At 38.6% G+C, this 22,631-nt stretch overlaps 2 protein-coding genes across 12 annotated transcripts in view; one reads left to right on the forward strand and one right to left on the reverse strand.

Moving 5' to 3' along the window:
* Positions 1–240: 240 nt before the first annotated feature.
* On the reverse strand, positions 241–22,008 carry RNF170 (ring finger protein 170). Of its 9 annotated transcripts, none has more exons than XM_061366093.1 (8): positions 21,913–22,008; positions 19,473–19,558; positions 12,434–12,577; positions 8,484–8,559; positions 7,112–7,223; positions 5,997–6,070; positions 3,943–4,047; positions 241–2,323 (listed from the first exon to the last, which is right to left on the reverse strand). In XM_061366093.1, the coding sequence occupies exons 3-8, from the start codon at positions 12,568–12,570 to the stop codon at positions 2,054–2,056; spliced, it is 774 nt and encodes a 257-aa protein (XP_061222077.1). In that variant the 5' UTR covers positions 12,571–12,577; positions 19,473–19,558; positions 21,913–22,008; the 3' UTR covers positions 241–2,053. The 9 variants fall into 9 exon arrangements, with proteins under 9 accessions (XP_061222077.1, XP_061222085.1, XP_061222082.1 ...); XM_061366101.1 differs by having other exon boundaries at positions 12,496–12,577; positions 21,913–22,005; XM_061366098.1 differs by having other exon boundaries at positions 7,112–7,220; positions 12,496–12,577; positions 21,913–22,004.
* Positions 21,643–22,631, forward strand: part of HOOK3 (hook microtubule tethering protein 3) — a 90,994-nt gene continuing 90,005 nt past the window's right edge. For 2 of the 3 annotated variants that reach the window (XM_061366088.1, XM_061366089.1), the window contains exon 1: positions 21,727–21,916. In XM_061366088.1, the coding sequence (XP_061222072.1) occupies positions 21,860–21,916 (57 nt within the window). In that variant the 5' untranslated portion in view covers positions 21,727–21,859. Of the gene's footprint in view, positions 21,917–22,631 lie in introns of all 3 variants that reach the window. The other variant, XM_061366090.1, reaches the window with a different exon arrangement.

Here is a 22,631-nt window from a genome sequence, read left to right on the forward strand (position 1 = left end):
CATGAACTTCACAGTAGCTTGTGGAATTGGGAAGCTCAGTGGAAGCAAATCAGTAAGCAGCTTCACATACATCTATATCCACTCTGAACTTGGAGAGTCATGGAAAAAACCATAAACACAATCATAGGATAGACATATGGAGGAGATACTAGATCAACAAACTCTAGGAACAGACTCCAGTTGTACTTCAACAGCAGTTCACAATCTTATCTAAGCAGACATACAAGTTAAACTCCAGGAGAAAATATGGTGTTAAATTTACTCAGTTAAAACTTTTTTTGAGTTTGCTGTCAGCTGGGTATCTTGGGGAATAAAAACCAAAACCCAAACAATGCTTACAGCAAAACTGCAAAATCCTGTCATACCTAACATCCTAAACTATTATCTTGCTTTGTGAATGTACCTAACAGTTTATGAACATCCACACTTACTCAATAATACTTTAATAACTTCTGAGCTGGCCACTAAACCATCCATACAATAGCAATGCCAACACAAAAGGAAAAGCCCAAATAAGATGCTTAATAACAGTTTGCCAAACCAAATAGCATTCGCCTCCAAAAAATGCCATTTTCTGTTTTGCTCTCCTCCTTCCACCCGTGTTTCACTTCCTGTTTCCCCTCTTGCCCATCTCTAACAAGCAGCCACACAGGCAAACACAGAAGTTGTGAAAAGGTCCCTTTCATTGTAAGTCTCATCCCATGTATGTAAGCACACAAGGATTCACCTGTCTAATCACTGTCTTTCAAGTACGCAGGAAATTCAAACAAAATGGCTATTACCATTCCTCTAACTAAAACGTACACAGACCTATGGTATCTTTGACTTTTCTACTGGTATTAATTTCTTAAAATGGAAATACTTTCAAATGACTTCTGTAGCTATGATAGCCTATATTCAAATTCACTATGGAAAATAAAGATCAACTTTAAGGATAATTAATAACCTGGTATTTTTTAAAATATTTCTAGTATTTTTTTGTGGTCCCTTATCACAGACCATTTTCAAGCTAATTCAGAACCCACGCTACCCACATCCAAATCAACCAACTTAACCAACCAAACAAGGAAACCCCAACTGAAAACCAATTACCCCAATATCTAAGTTGTTTAATACTTGCATTGCAGAAAGTACATTCAGGTAAAGTTCTGTAGTGTAAACATACAGTTCTGACTTCTTTTCTTCAACCACTATTTAAAATCCGAGAGTTCTTTCTATTGGCTAAATACTTAAATGCAATTACAGGAATGAAAACTCCCACTTCAGATACACTGCACTGACCCAGAGCAGCATAAACCCCCTGCTTTCAAGATACGTACCTACCACATAAAGAAGCCTGAAGAATAAAATCATGCTCCCACTTAAAAACAGAGCACTAACCAGTGCATAAAATTAGTTACTCTATCTAGATCAAATACTGTGTGTATTCCCAAATATAAAAATAAAATTGTACAAATTGCATGCAACTGTACACAGTGCAGTTCAAGCAATACTGAGTGAGGTGTTCTCCTTGTTTTTGTGAAGCATGTGGACAATAGCAAACTGCAGGGTGGTAACTGTAATGCAGTCTTTGGGTTTCTTCTTCCACAGCGACATACAAAGCTATTGTTATTTTAAAAGACTCTAGCCCACAACAGGGAGACTTTAAAAAAATCTAGCTGTGAAAACTGTGCTGTGAAGAATTGCTGGATTTTCTTATATATGTCCAGATTACCCAAATGCACTTTTCATTAGAAGTCCTTTACTAGAACTCCTTTTTCATAAACCACACACCAAAAAAAAGGTACTTTCTGTTTTGATTACATACAATTGTTCACCAGGTGGAAGAAGAGGAAGGTAGCTTATTATACCAGAAATATAACCTCATCTTATGAAGCGTATATAGTATACGTAATTAAAGGGTCCAGTGAAGCATCACCACATACGAACCCTTCATATATAAGATGACCAGCTATGAAGTTGTAACTACTGAAACTGTACACAGGTGCCTTGGTAAACCATACTTATGTTACATCCCACAACTGCCTCTGCTTTGGGGTAATTTTTGTCCATTTCATCTATTCAGCCGCTGTGTTACCACTTCCCGGTACATGATAGAGATATATATCAGCAGAAGAAAAATGACAAAGAAATCATCCAAGAAGCCCAGAATTCCAAAGAGAGCTTCAGGAAGAAAATCCAGAGGTGAAGCCAGGTAAAGCAAGGCTCCAAGCAAGCAGAGGAATATTCTGATGCGGAACATCCAGAAGAGGCCCCCAACGGAAAACATCTCCCTGAAAGCATGCCGCAATAAGGTGGGCAGATCCATAATTCTTTCCATAATCTATAATAGAGAAATCAAAAGTTAGTATTTTGCTTTAGCAACAGATCCATGCTAAATTTGTCTTCAGTTAGTCTGAAGTTTCTATTACTATGTTACAGCTTTGCAATCTGTTAGTTTGTAAGAATTAAAACCAAAACCAAACAGTAAAACAAGACTTCCTGGATTTAGTTTTGCTGGATAAAAAGTCAGATTTAGAATATATATGTTTTCAAGGAACAGTGAAATTGTGTAATTCTATACCATAAAACATACATTTAACTTACTGCAAAATACATTGGCATCTATTAAAAAGGAAAAGCAGTGACTACTAGAGCAAACCAAATGACTCAGAAAGTGAGTACAGGTTAACTGTAGTGAAATATTGATTAGAATGGAAGACAATTAGGGATTGCAAGAAAAAAATAACAGGTGAAGTACAATAGGTTGCAGTTCTTTAGAAACTCACTCCCCCGTCCCTGGCTTATAACCAGTGATTCACATAACATTCCAAAAGATGGATCAGCTTTCGAAGTAAATTAAAGAACCTTTAAATGAATCCATTCCCGCCTCCTTTCCATTTTACTACTATGATTCTGTATCTGACTACTCAGTAGAAAATATTCACATTTTTGTTGTGTGTCTTTTTTTTTTATACTGGTTCCTTTGCCTACTCTACAGAGTTTCTACACAGAGCCATGAATTAAAAAGAGTTATTGGCAAGGCTGCAAAAATTCTCAAGAAAGGAATTTTGTATGTGGTTAAGGCAACACACCGTGTATAAATCAAAGACAATTTATCTAGTCTGATTAGGGTTTTAATGCAGACTTCTGCCATGACCTCAGACAGGTGACTGGGGAGTAGACACAGAGCCCACAGAAAGGTCTAATGGAGCCTGAAAGGTAGTTTCAACTATTCTGTATCAAAAGTATAACTGTTTTGTGGTTTAGAATGTGAAAAAAAAAAAAATCCACCTTGTACCTCTTATGTCTCATTGGATTATAGATTTTTCTTGCTAATGTTTTCTTACTATATCCAAATTTGATGAACAGACGTAGAGAAGTAGGGGAGTTACTAGTATGCGAGTGCATGCATTTTACCTTGTGGATAAGAACACGCACATAGAAGACAGGCTCACCAGACTGATTTTGTAAAGTTCATAGAACTTCAACCATTTCGTTTAGCTATTTATAAAAAAAATATCCTGTTTTCTTCACTGAGGGAGCAGAATAAAGACTGTAAAATCTGAGGAAGAGCAGAACTTCAGATTCTTCTAACTGATGTAAAGAGATCAATCAAATGAATATTCTTCCTTATATGCCACGTATTTCAATAAGCATTTTTACTGACTAATCCTTTCAAAGTTGTAATTAAAAAAGTTCTTAACACATAAATTGGGAACTCAAGGCTTACTAGAAGTTCTCACTTGCAACAAAAATGGAAGTTTCCATACTTTTCACATGGGTCATAGGTTTGCCTTAATTATATAAATACGAATTTCCATAGTCCCTTAGCATCGTGAAGAGAAAATTCATAAGGGGGGGCGGGAAGGGTTGGGGTAAAGGGAAAAAAAAAAATCACAAAAAATACTGTTAAACTTCCTTAAAATCACTGACTTCCACCCAAATTTACCCCAAACTTACAGATCTGGGCTGTCCTGAGAACCTCCGATTGTAATCATTAACATCTTGAAATACTTGGGCTGCATCCTGCTGATCTTCACTGAAGAGCGGTAAAAACAATGTTACCTAGGCACAGCAGGGAGATTTTGTTACACGTGCAACTGACTTCTAAATGCAGACATTGTAAACTACCAATGAAAATGGTAAACTTCGGTTAACTACACAGTTCTTTAGTTGAATATTTAGTAGCAAAATAAAATGCAAAATGACTAACATGGATACTGCTGCTAAGTTTTAACAAATTAATTGCTTACAACTCTCTACACAATATTAATTTTTTAAAAAAGATTGTTAATAACAAGCATAAGAACCCTCTTTCTAAGATGGGATTACAGGAAATTTCTCTAAACACCTAAGTTTTTTATGTTTCAGAAGTGGGACAGATGATTTGGATGAAAAAGTTAATTTACCAAATTAATCTAGTTTTGTGTCTTAAACTGAAAACCAAATAAAGAAACTAATGGTGCCATTCTTCTTCCATCTTTAGAATGGCCTTGCATTTCAGGACACAAGCAGCAAAACTCATACTTTTCCACATGGGCATTCAAACCAAGACCAAGGAGAGTAATAAAGAATAATAAACAGGAAAAGATTTTAACCATCAGCTCTTTTGTAAGCACAGAGAATTCTTCTATGTCCTTGAGCTAATTTTCATGTAAACATAGAAAAACATGTACGGTCATATTCACGTGTATCTTATCTTACCTTTCTGCATAGGAGTTTCTGAAAACACTTGCATTTAGAAGTAATGTTCAGGTATCAAACAGATTATCACAGGAAACAGTTGAAATTATTACGATCTTCAAAAACACCTGGCCACTAAATATTTATCTTATATCTGTGCAGCAGTCACATTTAGCAAATGACACCATGGGCAGATCTACATTCAACTCCTAGCCCTGCCTTCTGCCTTCAACAAACCTTCTGTATGACTCACACTGTTCATGTGTACGTACTTCTATCCCCTATTAATAAATCAGACCTGACTTCTCCTATGTCACAGAATGAAAATGAATGCATAACTGTGCCAGCAGTACCACCCAATTTACCTGTTATTCAGAGGAGGATAGAAGAATATCTACATAAGGCCACAAGCACGCACACACACAAATCATTTATTTTCCCCTTTTCCATCTTCATCATCTTTATTTTTTGTGTCCCTTACCTCACTGGCTAAATTCTAAACTTACTCATTCATCCTGAAGTCATACCTATCTTTTCTCTGTGTTCATACTCATTTGTCCCGCTAATACACACAATTAAAGCAGGATATAATGTACGGGCAAGGGCATCAGGCATGTTATATAATTCATCAGAAGGTACTAGCTCTGTAGTTTTGCACTTAAAATAAAGATGTACTTTATTTTATACATATATAGTGTATATTTTGTTAAAAGATACATTCTAAAACTCAGAGATCCTATGTGTTAATGAGTTGCAGGGACATATTTCAAACTGACAATGTAAGTAAGTTGTGTAGGAAGTTAATGCTTGCTCTACAAAGCTCATATTAATAATACATACAAACTAAAAATAGGGACAAAATAAGAAATTGGTGGGGTGAGTTTTTTTGGTGGGGAGAGAAGGATGGGAGAGGGTACTTCTGAGAAACCAGTAGTATACTGCCTATTGGCAGTCTTCCACAACAGCCAGGTCTTTAAGTTGCAAGTTCTGGTAATGAAGTTATGTAACATCCAAAACAGAAAGCATGGAAAAATCATAGTTAAGATCTTATGACTTTATGTTTTCATATACTCCTTTACAGAAAAATGGCTGAGTTATCAGTGCTGCTCACTTAAATTTGAGCTGCAGGAACAATCTGCATTTTTTAAAGCCACTTGGCAAAGCAAAGTGTTGTACGAACAAAATAATGTCCACCATCTATGTCTCACATATCCATATTCTTTCAGCTTCTCGGCCTTCTGTCAGTCTCCATACTGCAGTTCACATGTGCTTTTTTGGTAAGCTATACTAGACAGCCAAACTATCAGGTCCATGATTACTTAAAATATTACCGTTTGTCTGCAGATCGGGCAACGGATGGCACCAAGCCATGAACCATACCTCCAGTAGGCAATAATGCAGGAGCCTGATGGAGGTAAGTTACAGACATTTAAACTTCTGAGTTGAAACACACACTGCATGAAATAGCATGCTACACACCAAGGGAAAAAACAGAAGTGTATAAGCAGTTAGGTTAAATCTATCTTTGCTGGTATAATTTTGTACATAGCGTTCACTGAAGATACCAACAACCAATATGCTCAAATTGAGTGCTCTTAAGTGCAGAAACATTCTGAATAGGTTCAATTGCATTATTAAAGTATCATTTCCTGAAAAGACAGACGACTTCTTAATCATTAACTGAAGAAGCAAATAATTAAAAATTTGACCAGTTTAACATTTAGAAGTCACAGAAATATCAAGAGATACGAAATTTATCATAAAAGACTCGCTTTATTATAGGAGTTTTAGTGGATGAACGAATATATAAAAATATGAATACTTCAACTATTTTCCAAATTTGTAAATTCTTTTGTTTAAATGACTAGCATGGTATGCATTATATACTCCATAAAACCAGATGAACGCAGTTAAAGAATCCTCCTGGGAACACAAAGAAGAGGCAGCAGCTACACAGGGCATTTATATATAAATTTGAATCACAGGCCCCAAAGAAAGAGGCAAACACTTTAAGCATTGTGAAGTCAGCCTTAATTCTTCAGGACTTCCAAGAAAGAAAACCCAACACTCTGAGAAAAATATAACACCGAGCAGAATTTTTTACTGTTTCTAAACTGCTTCTTTTAAACGGTGCATTTCCAAGTGTTTTTCAGCATCTCCATTTTTTTACTAACAAATTACACTCTCTGCCCTTGACATCTTTAAATGAACTGTGGGTTCAATCCTGATAGCACAGAAAAACAGCACATTCTCAATCTGTTTATTCACAAATAAATTTTCTCAGCAATTTATGTAAAAATTATTTCTAATGCACATTAGAAGATAAGCAGCTAAAATCAAACAAAACTTTGCATTGAGGTGACTATACTAGTGCTAAAAGTTTGTGTTTCTGTTCTGGTTTTATTTTTGCAACTTGGTTGTATTTTATTTTGTTTTTCTTGCTTACCACAGAAAAGGTGTCCACAGTTTGTTTCTATAGGAAATGTAGCCTGCTGCAAACAGACTGGACAGGACATATCTGTATAGAAGCGAAGTCTATCGTCGGCAGAAGCATCCTGCTGGAACACAACAGAAACGCAGTGTTAGAGATACCATTTTTATACGTGTCTACGGAGTTAAAAAAACCCCAAAATCTAGTGTTCATTCACTAGAAGTCAAACAATCAAATGCAAAACTATGTGAAAGAGAAACATATCTAAATAAAAAATTAAACATAATTAAATGCAAAAACTGATACATTAGGCCAGTTCTTCTTGTGACAAGCCCATTATTTTCCCTTCATCTGTCCTGTAAGTGTGTGCTTCAATCCAGTTAAAGACCACAGGGAAAGAACCTCCTTGGTCCTTCACATTGTTAGGTTAGACATGCTGACACATGAATAACAACTCAGATTGAGACTTGTACCTCGTTACCCTAAGTAGTTCTGTCCAGAGCCAGGTAACTGAACTGCATTGCTGCCAGTTGCAATATTCAGTGTTCCCAAGCTCAAGGACAGACATCAGCTTGTGTATGTCAATGCCATGAAATATATTTTCTCTCAATTTTGCCATATTTACTTTCCACAGAAATAGGCACTGTAGTTAAAAATCTGTCATTATTTCAAGAAGTAATATGATGAAAGACTCTCCTCAATACTTTCCAAAATATGGCTTGTCACTCTCAGGCTGGCACTTGGCAAATTCCAGTAACCTGGCCTAGACCCACCCATCCTCTCCTCTACATGTCAGAATCGGATGCAGTTATGGAAAGGGTTGAGCCTTGAAGGATCTTTAAAAACCATGTAGTCCAAATTCTCTGCCATGGGCAGGGACATGTCACTACCTTAGGCTCTTCAAAGTCCCATCCAATCTGACTTTCAGTTTAAAAACCCTGCTCCTTGTCCTGGCAGTAAAGGCTTTGGTAAAAGTTTCTCTCTGTCTACCTTTGCTCACTGGCTCTTATTGCTGTGCCACTGTTCTGCTACACATAGGTTATCAGTGTAAACCTTTAACCCCTGTCCTGTGACAGCAAGCTGTATTCCAGATTTCCTTTCCTGTTACCACTAAGGCCCCAGGAACATTGAGGAATCGTACAACATAATCTAACATACTCCACCTTGTGGCAAAAACTTGTCTGCAAAAAGAGCCAGCCGAATATTTAATTTTAATTACTTATTGTTTTAAAAAGCCTATGTTATTTCATTACTTGATAAAGTTCAGATGCATCTGTACAGTAAGTAAGCTTCCACAACTTTCAAGACCAGCTTCTTCCAGAACCTCAGAGAAGTCTACACTACCCAAAAGGAGAGAGTTAAATGACGCCAACATTTGGCACAACACCTGCTCTGTTTGAAGCTGCTGACGAAGAGCTCGCACTAGCTCTTGATTTTCTGGGTGTATGTTCTGATGTTCATTTCTGTGAAAGGAAATACAAGCAATAAGAAAAACTGAACACTGTGACCCAACATTGAAAAACAACTGATTGGAAAAAAAAAAAAAAGGAACTTGAACAAAGGGTAAAAATCATTCCTTCCTGCTATAAAGGATTGTAAAGGAAATACACAAATAATTAAGGAAACAGGACATTTATTCTAGATCCTAAAGTTATTCTGGACATTTAAAGCTGTACAGCAGCATGACTTTTCAGAGAGACTCCATAATCAATCATTAAATCATGTTTAAACTAGATTTTAATTTGAAACAAAATCAAGCTATTAACATGCAAAAAAATAATGTTGCTTGAAATTTTTGTATTTACTATGCAAAAATATTTTGTCTCTGTTGCTAAATTTTTAATTGTTGGTCTACTCATAAATTTCTTAAGTTTTTCAGTCATTCCCTAAGTTACAATATTGAAAAATCCTAATTATTTCATCTGCTGCATGAAAGATAACGACATAACGTTTACATAAGAAGGGGTAGGCAAACTCTTAGATTTAGAATGTTGAATTTATGTAACTATCAGCAGACTGGATATAAAAAGAAATCACTCCTTTTAAATCAGTCTTTAAAAAGACTCTATAGGCTCTGAGACTCTAACATGAAGAAAACTTCAGGTTAGAGGTGCCAAGGGGAATCACAGCAAAGGGACTCGTTGAAGAGAGAAGGCTGGATACAAGTTTGAAATTCAAAAGCACAATGGGAACAGAATTAGAATTTAAAATTATGGTAACAAAATTAAGAGGTGTTGAGTTATAATAAATGAGTCAATAGCATCATATTCAAAACTGTGAAAACTTTTAATGCTTTATTTATTCATATGTATTTCAAAGGTGATACATTCTCCTCAGCACTGTTGAGGTCTCAGCTGGATTCTGTTTTCCATTTTGGGCTAAATGCATAAAAACATGTAGCGAAGTTGGAGGAAGTTCAGAAGAGAATAAAAGCTGCTGCCCACATTTTTTAAACATTTCAGAAAGAGTGAAGAAATGTCAGTTCATATAAAGACTGCTCATGGAGAAAAAAGGGGAGAGGATAAAGCTTTTATTCTATAAATATGAGCAATTATTTCCCACAGTTATCTAAGGCTGGTGGAAAAACATTTCTAACCACGAAGTGTACAAAATCATAAAAGGTTACCTCAGGGTATTGTGATCTATCTTCAACTGAAAATTAAATCAAAAATCAGGTTGCACTGTTTCGAGGGATGATCTAGAAAAGTTGATCCTTTGTCAGAACTGAGGGCTGGACTGAATGAATTTTTAGGATATTTTCTGGTTGCAGTTCTATTTACGTAATTTCCTCCACAGCTCTAGCAACTTCTGCAATATTTTCCTTCATTTGATGTGGGCAGTCATAATACTGCCTAACTGCTATCTTTAACATTTGGTGTCCTTCATTCTTTCTTCAGAGGAACAGATAAACCCCATATTTCTAATGCTAATAATACACATTTATCTGTAAAGAGTAAATTTATTTAACGCTAATGTGGGTGACATATATGGAAGTTACATGACCGGAATCTTACATTAAAACCCTTCCTGCTCATCTTGTGTCTCCGTGAGTCAGACTTTGTGGATGCTGTCTGTCATTCATGTTATACGTATGAAAGTATTTTCCTGTTCAGATGCTACAGATTAGCATATTTTTCACCTTCAGTTTGCCAGGACTTTGATACATATTGAAAATTCAATTAAAATCACACACAATAGCAAGTGTGAATTATAAGCCAGTTTATTTTGATTCCTTCACAAACAACTTACAGCAAATTTTCTGCGAAAGTGTTCATTTTATACTATGTTGAATACATGATAAAATTTGTAGAGCTGTAGAGGTACAGTATGCACAATATCTGTCACTTAAATGTAAGATGCTGAGGTAGTGAACACTGTGGAGTGTCCAGGAAGGGACAGCACAGGTCAAGACATATCAAATTCATAACTTCTGTTATTCAATTAGTGTGAGAAAATAAATCAAATAAATTAAAACCAGTATGGTTTTATGTAATTAAAGGCATTACCAATGCCAGAAAGAAATAAAGTTAGATGTGGAGTCTTTTATTTTCCCCATTTTCAACTGTTAGCACGTAAAAGGACATAATTTTTCCATGATGTGGAAAAACATAGTATGTATCACAAAGAGCCCCACCAATCTATAATTACAAGGAGGAAGGCTGCCTGAATGATCAGTGTGCAGTTTCACACAGGAAAAGTGAGGGACAGTACTCATGGAGACTGGTGTATTACTGTGCAGTGATGGCCATTGTTAATTTCCAAGGATTAAGATCTCAATTTTGCTCAAAGTACCAATTTAATCTTATAATGAAACCATTTGATGGAATAGAAATTAAGAGAAAAAGTTTTAAACCTGCAGATACATAAACATGGGTTGGGTAAGTCATCTGGGACAACTAAGGAATCCCTGATACAAAGCACTGGAGGGTCAAGCTCCCTTTAATTTGTTTGATAAATTAAATTTTCACAGTCTCATTGGTAATGTGACAACCTACCCACAAGCTTAAAAGATGATGGAAAAAGCTAGCTGCATTTTATGGAAATTTCTAAGTCAAAGACATACAGGCTTTGCAGAAGTATCTTATAGTGACTGAACTAAACGTCTACAACTTGGTATATATGTTAATTACTCTTAATAAGTTCCTCCACCAAAAGGAGAGAGACCTTCGCTTAATAGGTCTTTCCACATTTCACTTCTGTCCCCTAAAATCCACTGCAACCTACACTCCTTGCTGCCTACTTGAAGTTTTCATTCAGTTCCTACAACCTTATTCACTACCCTAAGCCTTCTTTCATGTATTTTTATCCAGGACCTATTCCTACCCAACTTAAGTATTTCAGATGTCACATACTGAAGTATGGGCTGGCTAGAGATCGGGGTAACGGACGCAGTGTAAGGAATACAGAGATCACTGTATTGCCTAACATAACTAGAGAAGAAAAAGGAAACACAAGTTACAAATGCTAAAAATGTCAATATCAGGGGTAAAAAAATTGTAAGAGCAGAGCAAAAAAAAAAAAAAAAAAAAAAAAAGGAAATTTTGAAGCCATCTGAATAACTGAAACAGCGTTGGAAAGAAAAGCAAGGTGAAGTTCATATGCTTCTCCTAGATTCCTTTGATATCTCCTGATCCTGAACAGCAGCACAGCCCTGCAGCCCAACCAAGCATTCACACTCTGATTTGTTCTGTAGCTTGCTCTCAAATACCTCCTACTTGGCAAAGACTTACTTTCCCAAAATATATAAGCTAAGGAATTTGTCAAGTTGAAAGGAAAAACTCTGAAATGAAAACCAGTTTGATTACTTGATCATTACAGTTACTGAATTTAGACCTTAATATTTTGCTTTATGGAAAGCATATTATAGCCCACTGTTTTCCAACATATTATTTTATAAAATGAATCAGACAATTTATTAATGTTTGGGGTTTTGTTGAGGTCTTTTCTATGGAAGAAGGCTGCAACTAGAACATATGTTGGTAGATTATATCCAGTCTTGTGGAGTGACTACTGACAAATATGTCCGTCCATTGAAACCAAACATGACACACACACCAGCCATACAAACTGTAAATTCAGCCATCTTCAGTCTTAAGGAATGATGAGTATTATTCAGTTTGATCATCTGAAGAGTTAAACTTCACGTCTAAGAATGCATCATTTCATTCTACCTGAATTAAATAATGAAACTCTGCCAAGCAATCAGAGTAAGTGATCAATCATTTCCTTAATATCAAAAATCACAGTTGTTTTATATACTAATATAAAAAATTGTTGAGAAAGTTAGAAATTTACAGAAGCAGATATGTTGATTAATTCCTGTCAACATAATCTCACCTTAAAAGTGTATACACCAGAGCAGCAATGAAAGTGAAACTGAGCACAACTGCCACCAGTACCTGGTCACTTATTCCTTCTATAACTGAATCATTATCAAGCTTCAAACTCTGAACTTCTGCTTGGTGACTGGCCATCACAGCTCTAAAATGTAGAAAGAAATATATACATGTACATATACATATATACATTAAAATATACATACGCTTATGTGCATTTTAAACATAGTTCCAAATAATATGCATAAACATCTATTCATAGAAACAATAAATTCCTAAAGCAACAGAATAGTCACTGGGGAAAAAATGGTAAAAGAAAAGGGAACAGATGCATTTTTACCAAACACTGAAATTGCTGCAGAGGGCTGCAAAGCATTTGTCTAGCCCAGTATCACACAAGTCTTAAATGACTATGCTGTGATCTAAAGACATTTTTTTTTAAACCTCAGTCAGATTCTTTCCCTGGGAATCTTTACCAGATAACTTGCCCAGGAATAGGTTACTGCTGAATAAGACATATTCTAAGGACAGCTCATTTTAAAAAAGCATAACGACTCTGCACTATCAAGGATTTTAGCTATTATACAACACATGATTTCTGCTAAACTGAGACAATGTAGAAATCTAATTTGCACCACTTCTGTGAAGAAAAAAGCAAGGACATTTGGGGGTTAGCTGTTTTATAGAGTGTTAAGCACCCATTTGGATACAGAGGAATGATCTGATGCACTATTTTATGTGTCTTTGCTATGCATAACCATTCTACAGCTGGAAACATGAGAAAAACTTGTCAAACAGAGTCTTATCAGGCCTCCCTAATTAGACTAGTTTGGTTTATATTCATTTCACATATGCAAAAATCAGAATGCTTTGCCAGTGCTAAGATTTATTAATCTCCAGCATTAACCTACAGCTGGAAACAAGCAAAATAAAACAGTTTCCAACACTGCTAAATCACTCCTGTTGCAATCAGGAAGTGAAATGAACTACAACTGTGAATATTACGAAACCAGGAGAGTGAAGCTAACTCTGGCAAATGACCAAAAAGTCATATCTAAACTGTGTCCATACACAATCAAAGTACTTTTCATACAGAGCTAACATAAAATCTCAGCATCAATTCATGAGGTCAGGTAAGACGGGTATCACTTACTTTACATCCTAGTCCAGTGCGTGTACATAAGCTTGCAAGCTTTCATCAGTGTTTCTCTCTGCTTCACAGCTCACGTGTAATTTTTTAATTTGAACGTTGCTGTCTAGCAAACAACACCAGACACTGTGGCCTTAAATTAACTGCAAAACTGAAATGGAATACAGGTCTTCAGGATTTTAGTGGATATCTGTAATGACTACCCTGGCAAGATTTCAATATGCTAGTCTACTGCTAACATAGAAGTGTCATCTTTTTATCATATTTTCCATATGATAGTTATTCTCACTCTCCAGATCTTTTCTTGTATGAGCTGTGGAGCTTTTTCCAAACTTCCTCACATTTGTGGGAGCTGCCCTCTAAAGCAGCAATGCAAGAGAAAATGGCATATTTTAACATTATTGTAAAAAAAGATAAATGGCATAATTAAGTACCATAAGAGTAGAGAAAACTCATGGAAAACAAAGGGTAGATTCCTTTAATTGTAGTTGTACTTTGGGGCTTCCATGGTGAAAATAAAAATGAAAAGATGAAGCATATGTGAAGTGCAACAAACTAAGTTATCTTCAGTGTCCCCATCTGAGCTGATATTATTACTTCTGTAACTATAGTCATAATTTTTGCTAATTACATCTTTCCATAAGCAACTGTGTCACAGTGTAACTACTGTAATGTCAATTAATATTTAGAGAGAGTAAATTCTCTCAAAGGTGAAATACTAGTGTACTCTGTTTAAAGTAGGTCAATATTGACACAGGTTTCACAGACACTTACATGTATGTGTTCATATATAACGAGAAAAAGATCAGATCTTTGCGGAAAGGTCTTACATAGGAACTAGAGCTTATGCCAGAAGTTGTAGCATTTGTCTAGGTAGCTAGTTACGAAATTATGTTGCTGTAGTTAAATCCATGAGGCTAAGGTGTTGTGGAGGTTTCCTGAACAGCAGTTCCTTCATACTGAGGATCTGGACTGGTAGGTGTGCTCAACATTCCCAACCCATATACTTGGTTTCTTTGCATATCCAAAGAATATGGATTTTTATAATACATCATTCTGAGACTCTCAGTTTCCACAACTGTATCTCAGGCAGAACCTTCAACTTCTGCACTTTCTCTCCTTAAGTACCATCATCAGCCCACTAATTTCTGCTGCGTTACACTGCCATTTCTGGGTTCATCACTCAGAACAAGAAGAAAATGGCAAGGAACTGGTATGTGATGATTTTTCCACTGTCCTGCATCAGCTGCGTTTGACTAGACCAACATGCTAATAACAACTATATCCCGTTAAGTACTATGCATATGTTTTTGGGGTTTTTGGTTGGTTGGTTTGGTTTGGTTTGATTGATTTGGTTGGTTGGGTGTTTTTTTGGTGTTGTTTTCGGTTTGGGTTTTGTTTTTGTTTTTTTTTTTTTTTCCAGAAATACACATGGTGGTAGAGACGCACAGATAATTTAAATGGATGTTTGGAAGACAAGTGTATCTCTGTGTACACTGACACCTGAAAGGCCACCTGTGTCACTGCTTGTTTGGAGCACTCTGAATTGGTGCACCCATAAATTGTCAGTATCACCCAAAGAAAACTCAATTTCCTTGAACAGCCTTCAAGACATCCACTCTCTTTCACACTCTCCAAGTTCCTTGCAACAACACTCTTAATCCTTATCTACCTACCATCAATAGCACTCACTACATCTTCTCACGTGCTCTTAAAATAGCATACCATGGCGCCAAGCTTAGCAGCAGAATAAGAAATGCACACATGATCGCCTTCTCTTCCTTCCTGCACATAACCCCTGTTATTTGTATTTACTTTGCACCTTGACTTACCACATACGACTTTTTCAATAATAATTTTCACATAAACGTAGTGTCCATAAGAAATTCATGCAGTCTTTCTGGCATGGCACTCCTCAAACACTTTGACTTCTCTTAGGTATCAATATTGCCAAGGTGTGTAGAGGGGGGAGTGGAAGTCCCTGGGAATTCCCTGAAGCTGGGAGTCTGGCTCAGTCCCTCCCCCAGCTGCTTCTATTACTATGTTCTATAGAAGACAGGCTACCGATGCTTAAGGCTCACAAGTTTTAATTTACTTGCTGCTTATGGACAGCCAACAAATACTAAGCATATTGCCCTTATTACCTGTAGCACTATTTTCTGAATCGGGCCATTGCGCAGGAGGGCTGACATGAATGATGTAGGCTAGGAACTACAAACAGAAGGGTTTCACTTCAAAAAGATCACTACATACTTTTTCAGAATAGTCATTCAAGACTCAGTAGAGGCAGCTGCAATCTCCTCCCACTCTTGTCTCTGGGTCAGCATGTGAAAAAAGCACCAGCTACAAGAACACTGCTGAAATACACTATTTGATGATTGTCTGTCTGAAGGAGGAAGTAATTTTCTGATTTCAAGTCTGTTTTGAACATTTTCACAAAAAATATCTAGAACTGCAAGCTTGCACCTATTTCTTCAGGTGCAACCACAACAGCCCATGAACACATCTGCAGTTGTTTGAATAGACCAGATAACAGTTCTAAAACGGCTGTTAAGGAATCTTGCTTCCCAATGCATGTGTTTAGCAGGGTGCTCTTTCAGCTGGTATAATTAATAAGCGAGGTACAGTAGACTAATTCTTCAAGATTGTACAGAAACCTTTCAGTCTTCAGAGACAACCAGTACTGACAAGGACTAAGCGTATGTCAGAAAAGACTTCTAGAACCAGACTTCATCATAGACATCTCATCTCTCCTAACATAATAACCAGTAATAATTTGATGGTGGTCTGTATTAAATTCAACTTTTTTATGTTGATCCGTTACATTTGTCTGGTTATGCAAAAATAAGAGCATTTAATCAAATTTTTCACCATAGAAACCTTTTCAGATCAGAATCCTATACCACAGGCTTTTCAGGCATTAAATAATTTTAAGGTTTCTTTTTTCTCTCTGTAGATTTATGCTACTTTTGTTTCTCTATACAACTGCAAAGAAGGTTTTTTTTAATGATACCTATTTTTTAAATACAATAAATTAATTCTTGCCTACATAGCTCTCAGAAAAGTACCAAATTAATAGAATGACTTCAAGGAAAAAAAGGCAGTAAGTAAAAATAGAAATGAAATTTAATAATAGAAATTAAATGAAAAAATCTTAATTTTTTAGAATTCATTTTTGGTTATACTTAAGATTTTTTCTCTTTTTAGCCATTTAACAGCAATAGGTTTCTTAAATGAAAGCATAACCCCATCCTGTGTTACAATTAGAGGATGAAAACCAAACCACGTCTAACAATACTCACATGAAAATTGTGATCTTTACAATCATCCTTTTCATGTTAAAAGTGTCAGTTACAAAATTTTAAAATCCAACAAAAATGTTGGGCGTTTCTCCTACATTAAAAGAAACAACAAAAGAGCTCAAAACTTGGTTTCCAGCTTCATTTCATCTCATCTTCAAACTACTGGTACTTTCTTGAAGCAAAGCAATGCAACTGCAAAGCAAGGCGAAAAAGGACAAGTAGGTACTCCTCCATTCCACTTGGGCTAGCTAAGCTACAGCTGGACTTTGCAGCACAGTACTTATACTGGGATCAGGTTTATCTGCATTAGGATTCTTGATAGTTACAGAATGTAAACAACCTCAGACTGAATTGTCCACAGAACACTTGAAACACTCCTCCCTCTGTGGCTAAGTATGAATAATGTATGCAGGATTATGAAAAAAAAGAAAAAAGAACTGAGCAATAATGCATTTAGAATGTCTTTTATTCTTGGAAACTCATATAGATTATATTGAAATGTGAGGGCATGAGAACATACACTACTGTGGATGTATTATTTTTTCATTTTTTCAGCTTTGAAAAGCATTACGAAGACTTTCAATGTTCAACATAAAGCACAGATAGAATAATACCTCATGTTTTTGTGAAATAAAAAAATGAAAAACAATTCAGTGTTTGCCATGATATATTAAACACTTGTTGGCAGCTATCCAGAATCAGAACATCCCCTTCAGCATTCTGAAAGATTTAAACTTTTCCAATTTTATCATGGAATCACCACATGCTAATAGACTCTCAAAACCACAGAGATCTTAGGACCTCCTATCAAAGGAATATACAAGCATAGAGAAAAAGGTTTTCCTCACACCTGAGCAGTAAACAATGAGATAATACACAGGCAATACTGCTGATACAAATTAATCACTAAGAGTAACATTTTATTGACTTTGAGAGCATGGTACAATTTGTTCAACATCTGAAAGATACGTTGGATAACAAGGTGTCCTTTCAGGGATGGGCTGGGACTGAACTGGATGAGAACAACGTTTGCATTTTTGTGGAGTAGTTATATTTTGTTTAACTTAATTTTTATTTTGTGTATTTTCATCTTGTTGCACTACTGGCAACCAACCTCAGCACTTGAAAAATATATAAAATTAAGTCAGTGGTGGTGGACTGGGGGCAAGTGAGAAGCTGTAATTCCTTTTGCCAGTTGTCTTTCACTAGTAGAAACATTAACTCCTGTTAAATATGCTGCTTAATTTGTAGAGATCATATGTTTTCCATGATAAGCTAATTCCTCTCCAACTAGTAAAATACTGTGAGTCACATTTTTTTACGATGAAAAAAGCTTTAACTCCTCAAAATTTCCTTCCATGGCAAAAGGAGTAACAAAATTTGACTTCAAGAAAAAAACTGTATTGACAGGTTTCTGATATTATTACCTGTTTTAGATAACAGTAATCCAGTTTTAAGAATTTAAACGTACTAAAATGGAGCATAGCTATTTCATCACCCACCCTCTGCATGGATATTAGCTTACACTGAAATACCTAAAGCATAGAAGATTTAGTAATTTTTCTTTCATTTAAGAGAAAAACAGACAAATATTTCCAAAATAAAGACAAATTTTTATATATGGAGCAATAATTGAGACATCTCTCATCAGAAGTTATCCAATTACTTCTTACTTCATGGTAGCGGCAGGTTGGGGCCACTGTTGGTGGTTGTGAATGGGACTCTGCAGATGTCCAGCATATGGACATTTGCACAGAATGGGACATTTGCACAAAATGGGACATTTGAAAATCCAGGAAACTGGATCCTACAATTATTTCAGCTCTCACTCATGAGAAGCTCAAAGGTATGTCTAGACTGCATTCAGAAAGAGTTAAGAACATCAGCTATTAAGCACGCATAAGCAGTAAACATCTAACTAGCCTAAATCCTAAATCAGCTACATCCTGAGCTGATACATTTTATCCAGGTACTTCAGTATACTAAAGGTGGATTTTGAAAAAGGGGTGTAGACACATCACATAATAAAACAGGAATAAGGAAAATGGCAGATAGTGCACTCAAAAAAAGTGGTTTGGAGGAAATAAGGCTTATTAGTTTTTCATTTTTGTGTCTTATTTGAATAAAGCACACACAATAATCTCTAGTATTAAGTATCTCCATACATTTTAAAAATCAGGAGGAGATCACCCAAAGGGGACATTTACTATCGGAATTAAAAAAATGAACCAAGTATAGCAACGTACAAACTGACAAGCTATATTCTGTGACAAGGTTGTTAAAGATGATCTGGGATAATCTCACTGCGATTTAATGCAATCCGTTAATACAGAACTATTATGAGTTAGTAGCAACTTTGCAGTCACAAATCAGCTCAGCTGGTACAGCAAAATTATAGCCAAACTCAGCAGTACCATATTCAGTCATCTTTTCACCATAAGTTATTTTTGCTTTGAGGACTATGTGGACTACACTTAGTGTGTGTGTGCATGCTCATTGCAAAAGAGAAAGAAAAAAGCATAAAGGGTCTTGCCAAAACAGGAGAGAGGACAATTTCAGTATGCAAATAATAATTTTGTTCAATACACCTTAAGAACTGACCAACTGAGGCACTTGCCTGTTAAGGTGGGATCTGCAAGGTCTGAGGTCAGCAGTCTTGCAGACACATTTTTCCCTGAAGAGAAAAAAAATAAAAAATACATATATAGTCTACTTCTGCTGGTGTAATCATGCTTTCAAGTTAACAATACTACAGATGCAAACTCCAGATGCCATTTGGTAAGGGAATATAATGCCGAGTTAATACACCGTGCTATTGGGGAAACATTTTTTTCATGAGCCTGAAACTATGTTGACTGCTTGAAGCAAAAGACAAATTCAGTGGTCTGTATAGCATTACTGTTTGGAATGCCTGACTGGGTAATGCATGACCTCAGTAAAACAATCCCCACAAAAGTTCCACTGAGTTTAAAACATACTTAAAAGCAGAGTTCTAATAAAAAATAGAAGGTGGAACTGGCCTTCAGTTTGGATATTTGACTTTTCTGATCAGACAGGAAAAGAAATACTATCAATTATAATAATGTTTACTGAAATACTGTAATACCTCAGCAAAGAATAAGCAGGCTTTAAATCTCCTAAGCACCCAAAAATTCTATATTGTAGAAAGCAATGCTTCTGAATACAACCCTACATCTAAAATAGGCAGCAAGAGGGAAAGCATTACTGTGTTCACGTCAACAAAATACAGAATGTAAGCTACATGTATGACAACAGGCAAGTGGAAAATGGGTACACAAAAAAAGATGAAGCACAAAACCCTAAACACTGAAATATAACTGTGGAAGCACATGTGCCAAAGTACCAAGCATGCAGCTTAAAGTACACATTAAAACTTTGAAGCGAAAGATACAGTCGTGAAGCTTACATACGTTTTTTAAATTTTTCAACTCATTCCCGAATGGGAAAGCTGGTCTTAAACGGAGAGACCAAATCCGTGACTTAAAAATAAAACGAGCAGGTTGTACAATGAGATCGTAAGGAGGTACCTTACTGGGAAAACCCGAGAATTGTCATACTGGCAAACTTTTACAATACACTTTTAATTTGAAACCAGTTGGCACAAAGGAACACTCAGATATTGTCAATGCTACCAACTTATAAAATGGGAGAACTGTCATGAAACAGGAACAAAGTGCTCATTACTAGATCTGCAACCCTTCCTTTCTTGGTTGTTTATCCAACCCTCAGCTGTTATCAGGGCACTGGGCTTGCCATGTCACACATCATGCCAGCTGCTAACTGATAGGGAACTGTACAGCTTATCATGACATCCGACATTTTCATTGCAAACTTTAGGTGGGCCAAAATTCAACTGACTACTGGGAAGGAGCTTCTTGGACTCTTCAGGCAATCCCTTTGCAGCATAATGGAGAGCTACTCTGTCTAGGGCAGCAAAGGTGCAGAGCTGCTCCAGCCATGAAACACACTTCTTGTCTTCAAGATTTAAAATTAATTGAATTACCTGCTGCTATTGCTAAATAAGAAAGTTTATTTTTATAATAACTAAACTTTACTACACCAGAGTTTTCATGAGAGGAGGTTAATGTCACTTTCTACTCCCCAAAGAGAGGAAAACTTCACAGAGACTTCTCCTTTCACAGGCCAAGCCCTATTACTCACTAGCCAGAGAATGTCTGTGGGTGCAGAGTCCTCACAAGCCTACGCTCCCAAAGCCAGGGACAGCCGGGGCGGGGGGCGCTGCTGCAGGTCCCTCTCGGCCCTGCCTAGGACACCCCCCGGGCAGCTCCCACCCGCCACAAGCCATGGACAAGCACGCACACAGACCGGGGGGCAGACCCCGTGTACGGCTGTGTCTTCCCCCCGCCACGCCTAGGGGAGCCGGCGGCAGAAAAGGCCTGAAACGGACCGCTCCGCGCCTCTCCCCCGCAGAGCCGGTACCCGCTCACTGCCATGCGGCAGTGCAGTCGAACACCGGGCCGGCCCGAAGGGCCGCGGCAGACACCCACCTCGCCGCTCACACCTCCCGCGGCCGACACCCCCAGCCCCCTCCCTCCGGTTCTAACGGGTCAGGGGGACGAGAGCCCCCGGGCTGGGCGGGCCGAGCCCGCACCACCGCCCCTTCCCCTCAGTGCCGTGGGCTGAAGCGCGGCCCCGCGCGGCGGTACCTCAGCAGCTCCCGGCCCGCGCAGGGCCCGCCGCCGACCGCAGCCCCGCCCTCCTCTGCACCCTCCTCCCCGCCAGCGCCGCGCCGCGCCGCGTCGCGTCGCGTCGCGTCTCCCCCGCCAACGCGGCGGCCGCACGGCGCAGGCGCGCGCAGGACGTTAACTGTCAGGTCGCTCCGACGTGTCGACGCCGCGGCCCGGCCTGGGACAGGGCAGGACAGGGCGGGAGGGGGCGCCGGCGGTACCCACCCGTCCGTGGCCGTTATCCCCCCGTTCGGCTGCATCCCGCCATGTTCAACGTGGAGAGCCTGGAGCGGGCCGAGCTCGGGGAGAGTCTCCTCACCTGGGTGAGTGCCGCGGCCGCCGGGCCCCCGCCCGAGCTGGGCCCATGGGAGGGACACGGTTCCGTCCGTCGCCCTCCCCGGTCCGGTCTCCCTCACCTGGCCTCGTGCCGCGGTCCTGCTCCGGCGGGAGAGGACGGCCTCGCCCCGCCTCCCCGGCTCGGACCGCGCCCTGGCGCTCGGGCCAGCTCCAGCCCGGCCGGGGTCGGCGGAGCTCTGACGGAGCCGCCCCGCCTCATCTGGGCGCGCTGAGGGTGTGAGGGGCTGCCCGGCGCGGCGGGACGGACGCTTCCGCCGCCGCAGCCGCCTTGGCTCTGCCCCCCCCCCCCGCATCGGGGGAACAAAGAAACCCACGTCCCGCGGAGCCGCGACCGCCACGGCTGGGGGGCCGGGGCCTGCAGCAGAGCGGCGGAGGATAAGCGCACCTAGGTGCATCCCCCATCACCCCCGTCGTGCGCCCGGGCTCGGCGGCCTTCGTGCAGCTCTCTGCTCTGATCCCCCCACCCGTGCCCTGGTGTGGCTCCGGTGTGTCAGGCCGCCTTTCTCTAACTTGCCTGCTGGCTCGACAGGCTTGCTTACCAGAAACTTTCTTTTGTGTGTTGCTTTCCCGTTATTTTTAAGTAGTGCTCGAGCCTCAAGTGACAAAATTCACCTGTGAAAATAATATACTGTCAACCTAAGAGTTGCCCTTTTCGATTTTAATGTTCGGAGTTTGGTCCAT

The sequence above is a fragment of the Neopsephotus bourkii genome, unplaced genomic scaffold (assembly GCF_033783945.1).
Source record: "Neopsephotus bourkii isolate Nb327-2 ecotype Australia unplaced genomic scaffold, CSIRO-AGI_Nbou_v1 NB_1298, whole genome shotgun sequence".
Lineage (NCBI taxonomy): Eukaryota > Metazoa > Chordata > Aves > Psittaciformes > Psittacidae > Neopsephotus > Neopsephotus bourkii.